Source organism: Oenanthe melanoleuca, chromosome 2 (assembly GCF_029582105.1).
Source record: "Oenanthe melanoleuca isolate GR-GAL-2019-014 chromosome 2, OMel1.0, whole genome shotgun sequence".
Taxonomy (NCBI): domain Eukaryota; kingdom Metazoa; phylum Chordata; class Aves; order Passeriformes; family Muscicapidae; genus Oenanthe; species Oenanthe melanoleuca.
The window spans coordinates 8199944-8212781 of NC_079335.1; the positions used below are offsets into that span (position 1 = coordinate 8199944).

Below are 12838 nucleotides of genomic sequence, written 5' to 3' on the forward strand. Positions count from 1 at the left end.
CATTGAACAACAGCAGAAATTAAAGTAAAATGAGAAATCCATGCCTAAATTGAAGACAAAAGGCAATGAATGAAGAGACTAATTATGCAATTAAAGCTTAAAAAGAAACAAATTAATCTTTTCAAAGCATTCTCCTTTTTATTGTAGTTTTAGTCACAATGTGAAAGAAACATCTGTGTCTCCTATGACATTTTGAGCAAGAAAAATTGCCTTTATTTCACATGTTGGATTGACAAAAGGGCACAAAGAACAATAAAAAATGCTGGTGCAGAATCACATTTTTTAGACACTATAACTCTTGGAGGGACCTGTCACTTCAGCTACAGAGCATGGTGACACAATCACATGTGGGTTCAGTTTGACCCTGCAAGTGAGACAAACCACTTGCATTGCACTTCTTTCAAGTGTTAACATTAATACATTTTAACAACATAAGAAACTAGAGAACAACTTTCAACCAAAATCTCAGAGTTAAGTGTTACCAGTGGGACCAAACTGTGTAACCCTACCAGGAAAAAATACATTAAAATATCAGGAAAACAACAGCAACAACAACAACAAACAAATAAATATAATCCCTTTCTCCTGCACACGAAATTTGGAACCTGGTCTCACTTCTAACTGGATTCAGGCTTCTGTGTACCAGGGAAAAGAGCTGCAAAATCCAGGCTGAGGAGCAGCTCACTGAAGTGATTCCACAGGGATACCACCCTTCACAGGAGCCTCAGCTCTCACTACACTGAGCAAGTTTTTGAACCCCAGCTGATCATTGCCCAACACTTGCCCTGCTCCTTCTTCCCTCCAGGGACTCTGGAAAACTTTGGGATATCAGATTCTTGATACAGATTGTTAAGAATGAAGTCTTTAGCTGCCAATCAGCTATAAATCTAGCCCTTTCATTTGCCTTATGTTATGTTTAAAGCAACTCTGATAGAATTGTCAAGCATTTTATATAAAAAGAACCAGCATAAAAATGTATAATAAGACAAAGCTAATTTACACACAGCCTTAAGGTTTTCTCCTGAAATAAATGGGGGAGAAGGATTATGTTCCTCAAGTCCTCCTGGACAGTTTCCAACTCTCTTAGTTTTAACTCATACCTTAGAAAAAGAAAGTGACTTTTCTACTATTAAAATTTAGCTAAAATAATACTGTTACTCCCAACTCTTAAGGAATTTTATTCATAGATACCTGTGATGTAACATAACTCAGTGTAAGGCTGAGACTAAGAAAAAAATGTCATATAATAAATCTGAGATATGATAAATGTTACCCATTTTACAGGCAGGAAAACATGAAACAGCACAACAATAGATGCAAACCTAAATAAACAGATGACTCTAAGGAAAATACAAGAGAGGAGAGGAGAGGAGAGGAGAGGAGAGGAGAGGAGAGGAGAGGAGAGGAGAGGAGAGGAGAGGAGAGGAGAGGAGAGGAGAGGAGAGGAGAGGAGAGGAGAGGGGAGGGGAGGGGAGGGGAGGGGAGGGGAGGGGAGGGGAGGGGAGGGGAGGGGAGGGGAGGGGAGAGGAGAAGAGAAGAGAAGAGAAGAGAAGAGAAGAGAAGAGAAGAGAAGAGAAGAGAAGAGAAGAGAAGAGAAGAGAAGAGAAGAGAAGAGAAGAGAAGAGAAGAGAAGAGAAGAGAAGAGAAGAGAAGAGAAGAGAAGAGAAGAGAAGAGAAGAGAAGAGAAGAGAAGAGAAGAGAAGAGAAGAGAAGAGAAGAGAGAAGAATCTCAGCTGCCCTCTCACAATTTTGTTTTCTGTAGTCACAGGTGATGCTTCTTACTAAGTATCCCTATTATTAGTGTATTAGTGGGGAAACAGACCCAGACAGTATGAATGAGCAGGATATATCTATATCTTTATATGTATCCATATATATCCATATATATATGAAGAACTAGAACCCGAATTCCTAAGTTCCCTGTTCAGAATAAAATATGCAGACCTGCAACATAAACCAGTGTCCAGCAGCAAGTACACTATGACAGCTTAGAGTATGAAATCTCTGTCAAAGGCTGGGGCAGAAACTCTATCCTTACCACATATCTGTGATGTCTGTTTTACTGAGTGACATTTTCCACAGCTAGCTGGTTCAGATATGTATGAATTAACTCACAAGGCAAGTTAATTCACTGCTTCCTAGAGGACTTTATGCCTGGCAGGCAGTACTTGCCAGGAAGATCCAATTCACTGAAGTTCTGCTCCAAGTGATGGATTCTACTTAAAAAAGAATTTAAGCAACCCAACACTACATCTTATTAAGCAGGTGAAAGTTGTTATGGACTCTGGACTCAGCAGGAATTAATACTTTTTTCTGCATGTGTTTAAATAACCCAGATCTGAAGTGTTTCAGACTGTGGAAATAAACTGAACCTGCAGTCAATTTATCCTTAAAGGTCCAGGTTGGAAACTGCAACAGTTCAAAAGTGGTTCATCACTTGATTACCTTACCCAGGAATTAAGAACCTCTCTGAACTTAAAGAGAAACACCACACCAATCAGGGAGATAAGTTGTTTTCACATATTCTGATTTTCTTCATAGCAATGAAGTGATGAATATCTGAAAATATTCCAAACATTGCAAAACTTATCCAGTACCTTCTTCTGTTATCTTATACCTACAAGTGGTACATCTCTCCTCTTCCCTAGATAACAAAAGGAGAGATATAGTGAATACATCCCAAACTGGCATAAATGAGGCATAGGCTCATTGAGGACAACTGGGCCAACAGGATCAATCAGGATCTGAAGGAAGGTTGGTGTTGGTAGAAACAGGAGTGGGGCTGTTAAGACAAAGGCACCTTGGCAGCATGACCTGGCACCAGGGACAGGCTGGCACAGCCAAGGGAGCTGTGGAAAAGGCAGGTTTGGCAGCCCCAAGCAGGCTGGCAGGAAGGCAGCCTGTTCCAGGGAAGAAGACTAAACAGAAGGAAAGATGAAGAAAAGTGGGCAGAAGTGCAGTTAGGTCTGGGTGTTGGCCAGCAGCAAAAAAGCTTCCATCTGAGCTGGCTGGACTTGGCCCAGGAATTCACAATCTCAGGACTTCTGGCATTTCTGTATCTAGGTTTCTATTCCAAGTAATGTGTCATTTTCTGAAGCTCTGGCTATATTATCTTTGTGAAATCCTCTTATTAAGGATCATGTGCTTTACAGAATGACTTTCTATTACCAGACAGATCAAAAATGTTTACAAAAATCTCAAAAATGTTTCCAAAACTTTCTATACAATGTCAGTGCCATGATGCCTATTTCCAAATCACTGGTTCAACACAAGGACTGAACAGTAAGCAAAGCAATAATCCCATCCAAGCAAGTCCAAGCAAAGCACTAATTCCCATCTCTCCCATTCACATTGGTGCCTCACACCTTTCAAATATGAACCTTAAACACATGTTCACTGATGACTTTCTGATTTCAGCTTTATAGTGATTCCTGAGAGCATCTAAGAATGGAAAGCTAAAAATGAGACATACCACATCCTTGTGAATTAGGGCCTGCTTTCCCAGGAGATGAAATTCTTCTAAACCCACTTCTACATCCGAGCTGCACTCGGGGAGACAGATCAAACTCTTCATCCCGGGGAAAATCAATGACAGAATCTGCTAGGAACTGCTTGGAATCCAAATGCAGCAGGAAAACACCATCCTTAATCTCTTTTATAAATGCTCCAATGAGATTCTCCCCAACAATTGCATTTTCTAAAGAGGGAAAAAGTATACAACAAAATTGCATGAAAGATATTTCCATAATACAGGAAAGGACAACCACACAGAAACTGATGAAGTTGAAGTTAAAAACAGAGGCAGATGCAGAAATACAAGCATGTTAACAAACAGCAGACCATAATGAATCTGTACAGAGTCTATAAAATTATAGTCTTACTTTACTCACTCTGTTTAAATACAGCCAAAGACACCTCAAAAAGAAGGTCCCAAAGCTGCCTTATCAGGTAATGGAAGTTGGAATTTAATGGGTCATGATGGTGCCATGACTGTACAAAGAGAGCAGGTTCTGCTCTGTCCCTTCTGAAAACATACAATCAATCCCTTGAAAAGCTATTTTTGTACTACAGGGAATTTATAGTGTGGGGAGGGTCAAAAAGGTAATGCCCTCAAAGAGGAGGACTTTCAAAAGAAATGTTGAGTATAAAACCAAACACACTTATACTTTGATTCACTTTCTGCAAACTGCTTGAATATTCACAGGGGCAATGAAATATTAGATATTATTCAGATTAGATATAATTTAGATTAGATATAAGGAAGAAGTTTTTTGCAGTGATGGTGGTGAAACACTTGACCAAGTTGCCCAGAGAGGCAGTAGATGCCCCACCCCTGGAAATGTTGAAGGTCAAATTGGAAGGGACTCTGAGGAAGCTGACTGAGGTGAAGATGTCCCTGCCCATGGCAGGGGTGTTGCACTAGATCACCTTTAAAGGTCCCTTCCAAGCCAAACAATCTATTATTCTGTGTTTTGTGTTTCCCTTAGAATAGGGAACAACTGGATAGATGTAAACAATAATAAATTATAGAGCCAGGAACTACAGGACCACTGCAGCTGCCATCTGTGTCCTGAAGGGTTTTGAATTCAGTTCTGACCAAGAACAATTGCTGCAGGACACATATCCCCAAGCCCCAAAGTTAGAAGGAAGGACACATGCAGACAGAGCTATTTCTGTTTAGTGCTGGGAACACCATTCCAAAGCAGTGAAACTGGAGAAAAGGTCACACAGAATCACCAAGGTTGGGAGAGATCTTCAAGATAAGCTAGTCCAGCCACCACCCCAGCAGCACCATAATCACCCCTAAATGATGTCCTCAAGTGACACATGCAGGTGTCCCTCGAACATGGCCAGAGATGGTGACTCCACCACTTGCTTGACCAGCTTATTCTAATGCCTGACCATTCTCTCAGTGAAAAAATTTCTAATATCTAATCTGAATCTCACCTAGGACAACCTGAGCCCATTTTCTCTTTTCCTGTCTCTTGAGATCTGGGAGAAGAGAATGACCCCACCTCCTTTCAGACAGCTGTAGAGAGCAATAGGAGCTCCCCTTTTCTCCAGGCTAAACAGCCCCAGCTCCCTCAACTGCTCCACACCAGACTTGAGCCCCAGACCCTTCCTCATCTCCATTGCCCTTCTCTGGATACACTCTAGAACCTCAATGTCCTTTTTGAAGTGAGGGATCCAAAAATGAACACAGGATTCGAGGTGTGGCCTCACCAGTGCTGAGGATGGGGGACAATCACTGCCTGGTCCTGCTGGCCACATTATTCTTCATACAGGCCACTACTCTTGACATGCCCACAGAGGGCATTTGGACTTGGGATATATTTTTAATATCTTTTATTCTAAAGGAGAATACTGACTGCTTTGCAAGAAGTTCCTTATACCATCCCTAAATCCCATGGAAACCACAGCAAACATCTGCCAGTCAGTGGTCTCTGTAAAGCTGCTCTAGGACATCAGAAGTAAGGATCATGGTAATGCAACTAATAGAAAAAGAGGGAAAAGGGAAAAAAAGAAAAAAATAACTTGCAAGAAATTATTTAAGTTTTTGACAACATGTGAATTGTGTTTCTCTGAATACAGTGAATATAAACACTTTTACACCACTGAGGACTTGTCCAATGAAAATTAACATCTGGGACAGTTCAGCTCATGCCTGATAAAGTAATTTTCAATCCTAGTTAAGGCAGCTGGGAAAGGCAGTCCTAACTGAAAGAAATATTCAATTATATCTTCTTTCCACTGTGTGGTCACAGCCTGAGAAGGGAAATATATCAACACCAAAAGCTCAAAAACACAACACCAGTGTTGTAAAGACTGGGAAGCAAAATGATTAAAAGCAAGTCAGGTTTAATCCACAGAAACATCAGAGAAAGAAAGATTACCAATATCATGTAAGTCAGGGAGAGAAGCTGTTGGGATGTTTTCCAGCTGAGTCCTCCACGTGATGTTCACTCCCAGGCGATCCACACTCAGGCATTCCACATGGACAGTGGAATCATCACACATGGAAACTGAGCCAGTTTTTCCAAATGCATTTACCTTAAATTCAGAATTAAGTGAAATCACAGTTAGTCAACCTGAGAACTTTCTTGCTTTTGCCTTGCCCTATTCATTTGCACTATTCTCTACTCAAAGTAACACTGTCAAAAGGGGCTGTAAAAACAGAAGCAAGAAAGTATAATTTTAGCAAGTTATATAGTCAATGAAAGAATAGTCAAAATATTCTCTTCCATTGAAACAAAATTTTAACAAATATTGGGCTGGTGTTATATGACTTTTATGGCTGGAACTAAACTGATCTGATGATGTGGTGTGAGACTAAACCTCCTATTTTCCTACTCATTCATATGAGAAGTGCTGCCAATCCTGACAGATTTCATGGCATCTTCCATTATTGCACATTTCTCAAACAGGCAAAGGTCCATGTTGTGCTTCACTTTTTTTTTCTATTTTTTATTTTTAATGCGACACAAAACCCAAACAAACAAAACAAAACCAAACAAAATCCACCAACAATGGAAGATAAGGAATTTAAATTACCTGGAGGTGACATAAACCACGAGCCTTCAATTCATCTAAAATAAATATCTGGAATGCCTGGAGTAACCCAGAGTAGTCAGAACTACATGTCTTCTCAGGAGGCAGGCGTAGTTGAAAGTGTGTTTGAGCTTGGACTGTCTGAAATAATTGGAGCTCTGAAAATGAAGTAGAGAGGGCACTTAGTAACCTCACGAAAGAGTAACCTGACCTTCAGAGTTACTTTGAGAAAAGACAACATTGCTTTTACATTCTCATGTTGCATCAAAAGCATCTCCCCACTTTCAGACAAAAGCAGTAGAGCTGTCAGAAGTAAATAACAAGCAGCAAGACACAAGCTTGATAAATGTAAATGTTGTGCATTAGAGAAAAAGCCAAGTGACACTTGGATAATAATGAAAAGATATTTTCCACTGGAGCACTAACTCACAGAAGGATAAGGACAATCTAGATCATCACTGATAATTTTTCATATGCTTTAGTAAATAGGAAGTTCCAGAGAACTACATGGAAGCTGACATTGTGCCAATACTTAGAAAAGAAAGAAATTCCTGTCAATTTTCACTTTTCTTACATGCAATCATGAAAACACTTATATTTAAAAAGTAATTAAATGGTGAAGGCAATTAACATTAATGTAAATGGGCTTTTGGAAACCCAGTTTGTCAAACTAAATGGGAATAAGTTTTAGGAGAGAATAAATTTGCAGAATAATGGCATTGCCATGGACATCTACAAAAGCTTTCTGAATTTTTGACAGCAAACCCAAGTGATGCTAGTCACACAAATTGATGACAAATCTGTGAGCTCATCAGTCAGAAAATCCAAATCTATTTAATCAGTTTTTAGCAAGAAAAAAATATGCAAGTTTCTTGTCTCCCTGGAGCAACACTGATCCCAGGCTCCAGGGAGGGTTTGTTATCCCAGGTTCAGCACAGCAGTGGTGCTGTCATTCCACCTCCAAATGGAGCTGCCTCTTATCCCACCAGGCTGCAGAGGCAGCAGAACTCTCCCCCATTCAGCTCCTCTGCAGGTCCTCCCTGCATCACATACAAGAGGCACTGCTGGAGCACAATTCTTCATCCCTCACCCCAAAAATGAGCATGAGAAAGCCTGGAGAGCTCCAAGGAGAATGGCAGATGGCACCAGAGGACACAAACCCCTGCTTCTTCCTGCATGGCACAAAGTCCCTCTCTGCTTAGTTTCTCAGAGAGTATTTAAAGAGCTGATTTAACCACAGCCTCTAAATGTATACATAAAGAACAGGGAATATGATTTTTGAGAGTGAGGGTAATTATCCATTGGAACAAATTACTAAGTGTTTTGGTGAATTCTCCATTCTTGTGAAGTTTGTTCAATTGCCTTCTGATTTGTTGGTAATCTTTTCTTTCTCCTTAAAACCGTGCTCTATTCCAAACACAAATTATTGGGGGAGGTCCTTGGCTTACAGTAAACTTTATAGCAGATTGCCACATCCTCCCCTCTGTCCCTACAAAGTTATTCCACTGCCATCAGGCAAACATGGAACATAACAAACATTCCATAACATGCCACAGAAACTTCACAGAGTCACAGACAGACAAAAGTTTCAGTCTGAAATTGAAAGTTTAAAAATATTTGCATTTGGAATAGAAAAGTTTAACTCATTCTGAAGACTGGTTAATGGGTGTAACCTATTCTGAAAATTAGCTGCAATTAAAATTAAATTAAAATTAACTGCAAACTTGGCAGGAAGACCTGCACTTCTCAAAGTTCAGCACTGCTACAAATTGCCATTTTGATCAGAATGTATGTCTTTTTGAAAATAATTGAAAAGGCCAACATTAATATCCAATTACATGAGCTCTGAATGGACATCCAATTCTTCCAAGATTTAAAGTGCCATTTTTTTCTTGAAAGCAAAATTGTTTGAAAAATACCAGAAGTCAGCCAACAAATACAGCAATAATCCTTAAGAACAGACTGCTGTAAAAAAGATGCAGAAGTAACAGTGACTTGATTATGCAAATAAACAGTCAAGTTCAGCCAAATTCAAACATCTGGTGCTCATCTGTTCTTCCAGGACTAAGTAGTTCCATCAGAATCACTTATGGTGCCAGCATCTTTTAACTAACAAGAAAAATCTGCATATAGATTGAATAACTATTTATGGCTCTATTATTACAGGCAAGAGGGACAGTTTCTGCCATAGAGGCCAGCCAAGAGCCAGAGGTGAAGATGGCAGAAAACAGAACACATCTCCTGCACCTCAACTTAGCAACTCCCCTATAACTATGGCTGTAATTCACACAGTAGTTCTGTGATAAAAGCTGATTTTTGCACCGTTTAAAAAAGCTCAGTTTTGTACTGAGCCCTTCCCAAGCCCCAGCAGATCAGATCAGATCACACCAGATCAGATCAGATCAGATCAGAGCAGATCAGACATACTCTGGCAGGCCTGGAGCAGAGGGGCAGCCGAGACCCAGCGCCGCTGCCGCGTGTCACACTGGGACGAGGTGCTGGCAGTGGCACTGTGGAAGCCCTGGCGACACATGAGCTGGCACTGCTGGATGCTTGGAGCTTGCCCAGGGATGTTCTCACAAAGTACAGCCCCATTGGCAACTGCTGAGGCACCAAATGGCAGAGCACACTGCGGACCTGCACGGGAGAAAGGGGATACGTGTTAGAGGCAGGCTGTGATGACTTCTAGAGAAAGTCCATAAACCCTCAAATCCACAGATTCAAACCTACACAGCACCCTGTGCCTTTCCCACCCATCAGCTTTGATCTGGTTTGAGGCCAGCTTGCTTCAGTTTACTGAAATGATGGAAAGACACAGCTTGGCTGTGATGGGTAATCAGGTCCAGAAAGGGACGTGCGTGGTTTCTAGGAACAGACACATTCTGAACAGTCATGAATAAATTTAAGCAGGAAATGAGAAGGAGATTTCTAACCAACAGCAGAACAAACCTTTACAGAAAAAATCTAGTGGAAACAGCAGGGCAAAATAAACCTCATCTCAGTTCCCTTTAGACTTTAGTTTGAATGGTTTAGATCAGGAACTCATGTTTCTTCAGCTCCAAGATGTTTCTAGTGACCAGTAGGGCAGAAGGGCAGAATACAGATTTTTACACATATACACACACACATATAGAAATATAGAGATACATAGATATAGATCATATACATATACATATACATATACATATACATATACATATATTTATTTATATATTATATATATGTATATATATACACACACATAGATATACATATATTTATTTTTATATATATTTATATATATATACACAGTAGTATACAGCAGTATACAGCTTTAGAGTTGTTTTCCCTATCAACTTACTCTGTATGAGTACAGTCACTCAAACCCTGCCAGTCCACTGTAACAGACTATTATAGCAGACTAATTAGTGATAATTAATTTTTCCTAATCAGTGCAAGCCAACTGCTTCACTCAATATTAGCCAAATCCCAACTTAATTACTAAATATATCCAGTAATAATTAAACACTTATGAGTTCCTGAGCTACAAACCATAGGAAGAAAAATACAACTTCCTCACTTATAAATAAATAGAAAGAAAAAATTGTTATTATATCACACAATTCACTTACTTGGTGTGTGTATATATATAATTTTCCAAATTATAATGCTCAGATCAGTCCTAAACTTCCTGATCATTGAGGGGAGGCAAACACTGAGGTCTGAGCACCCTCCCTCACCCTTGCTGATGGACATATGAAGATTCATTCCATAACTCAGCAGCAACTTCATTTAAGGTATTAAATACCTTGTATTAAACTTTCAGTTGAAGTATTAAAACATTGCAGAATGAATCTGGGATCCAGTGTGTGCAGTACATCTTTGTTTTCCATCTCTGAGCATTTAAATGCCAACAAAAAAAGCTTTTATATCTGCCTCTGAATTGTCAAATGCATTTTTTTATCCAAGTCTCCTTTATATCAACTTTTTTGTAATAACTCTGTAAATGGGGCCACTACATTCCTTCTCTTCACTCATTGACTCTGTAGCCAGACTCTCTCTCAGTAAAGGTGGAAACCTGGCATCCTTGCTCAACAAACTTCTAATAAATCTCACAAGGTTTTAGGACCACAAGACATCTCTGTAAAAGAGATAGCAATACTTATCCTGGCTATCACAAAAATATAATCTTTATACAGAGAATGCAAAAATCAGTTTGTGGTTTCTTAACTGCTCTAACAATTAACAATTCCTCTGTCCAGTCTCAGGTGAATGGTGCTACAATCTCTTCCTGCCTGTTCCATTGAGGTTGGGTGTGTGAACCAGGGAACTACCCAGCCCCCAAAACAGAAGTGATTGATGGTTTCCTGGTGTGGTTCAGAGGTTTCAATCTCCATCAGTGACTTGCTCATTTATCCTTCTAGAGATGCCATTCCATTTTCTATTGTTGTTGAGCCTGCACCCTTTTGTCATTGCCCTGTTTGTTGGTCCTGGAGGAGTGAATCAGAATCCAGCTGAATACTGACACTTCTTTCATAGGTGCTTCCAAAGATTTCCACAAATAAATTAACATCTCCAGGACCTTCTCCAGAAACCTGTCTCTGCTCAGAGTTCTGGGAAGTGAGCATGAGGATGGGAAATGCATGTGAGGACTTCTAGGGCACTTGGCATCGACTGTCCAGTGCATGCCAGCTGGAGGAAGCTGGATTCTACCTCTGATGGAAGTGATTAAACTAATGAGAACCTCCTGGCATGTACTGGGCACTCTGAGTTATTACTTTCTGTTTACAGCTGTCTGTTCTGATGCTGAAGGAGAAATTTATGTTATTTTCTCACCACAAGAGCTTATTTTGCTGATAAACAAGATCTCCAAAGTAGCAGTACAGTACTCCTTTTTCCTGAACAATTATTAGTAATTTCAGGACTAGGGGCATAAGGCTGGGTCACTGAAGAGACAACTAAGTTTTGATTCTTTATTTTTACACAATAACTAAGTTGTATATCATGAAAAGTTCCATTGCTCTTTCAAAATCAAGGGAAACCACTAAAGATCATTTAAATCTTTATGCAGAAAGTAACAAATAGCTTTCAGTAAAAAACAGGTTTCCAGTATACTTTCAAAGCATCTCAGCTCAGTATTTTTAAAAAGAAAGGTCATTAATCACTATTAGTCACTATTTTCCTAGGATAAGTACAGGATGGCAGCAGCACTGTACTTGTGGTCAGCTCTGCTCCTATGAAGAGTTAAAAGCTGCCTTGGATGGCCAGGTTCAGGTGACCACACACCCTACTTTGGAGCTCATCTCCTCAGAGCCCCTCTGGCATCTCCACACAACACCATGGGGTAAATACAACCATGGGGTCTCCTTGTGGCTTCTCACAAAATCCCATCCTCAGAACCCTCTATTGATACAAGAGAGCCAAAGAAAAGGATTTCCAGTTTGGCTGAGCAGTTTCCTAGTTGACAAACACCTTGCAGGCAATTGGGTTGACACAGTCAGGTGTTTTACAATAAAGTTGTAGAATCATTAAGTTTGGAAATGCCCTGTATGATCATTGAGTCCAGCACTGTCAGCTCCACCACTAAACCATGTCCTCAAGTGCCACATCTTCTATTTGGTCAGTGACCACAAGCTGTGCTTGATCTTTATACAGCAAAGTCACAAAAGGAAATTGAAGCAAATTATGTGGTCTTTGTTTCCCTAATTTTTTTTCAACCCTTCTCCCCCAAAACAATCAAAAAAACACCAATTAAAAAAAACTATGAAAACAACAGTGTCCTGCAGACAGCTGTTGAAGGTTTTCTTTTTACTTCTCTACTTTTCACTAATCATTACATTTTGGAACCATTGCCTTGTAGAAAGTTTAATTAATTTTGCATCACTTCAATGATGGGAAAATGCACAAAGGACATTGCAAATGAAATTTATCCAAATGTCTCCCATTTGGATATCTCACTGGAAACCATGAGTGAATTCCAGTGCTTCATAGCTCTGATCATTCAGGAAATACTCTGTGAATATGCAATGTTTTGGCACATCTTTTTCACAATTCTGGTCACAAGCCAAGAGTCAGAATGGCAGAAGCACACATTTTTCAAATTTTATTTTAGTCAGCTGAATGGGTTTTAATCCCAGAGCCAGCTCAGACTGGAACAGGTTCAAGTTTGAAGCAAGCTGTTCAGATTTCCCTTATAGCTGGGTTTCATAGCTCAAATAGTTTGATTCAACCAATTTTATGAATTAGGAAAAGTTAAGAATCCATTCCTTTCTCCCCTCAGAAAGTACCTGAAGAAAACTGGACAGCATGC

General features: G+C 39.8%; 1 protein-coding gene across 1 annotated transcript in view; it reads right to left on the reverse strand.

Moving 5' to 3' along the window:
* TG (thyroglobulin) overlaps positions 1-12838 on the reverse strand; it is a 144623-nt gene that overhangs the window by 108486 nt on the left and 23299 nt on the right. The window contains exons 17-20 of the mRNA XM_056485106.1: positions 8977-9186; positions 6553-6707; positions 5895-6051; positions 3473-3697 (exon numbers count right to left, since the gene is read on the reverse strand). Coding sequence (XP_056341081.1) covers positions 3473-3697; positions 5895-6051; positions 6553-6707; positions 8977-9186 — 747 coding nt within the window. The remainder of the gene's footprint in view (positions 1-3472; positions 3698-5894; positions 6052-6552; positions 6708-8976; positions 9187-12838) is intronic.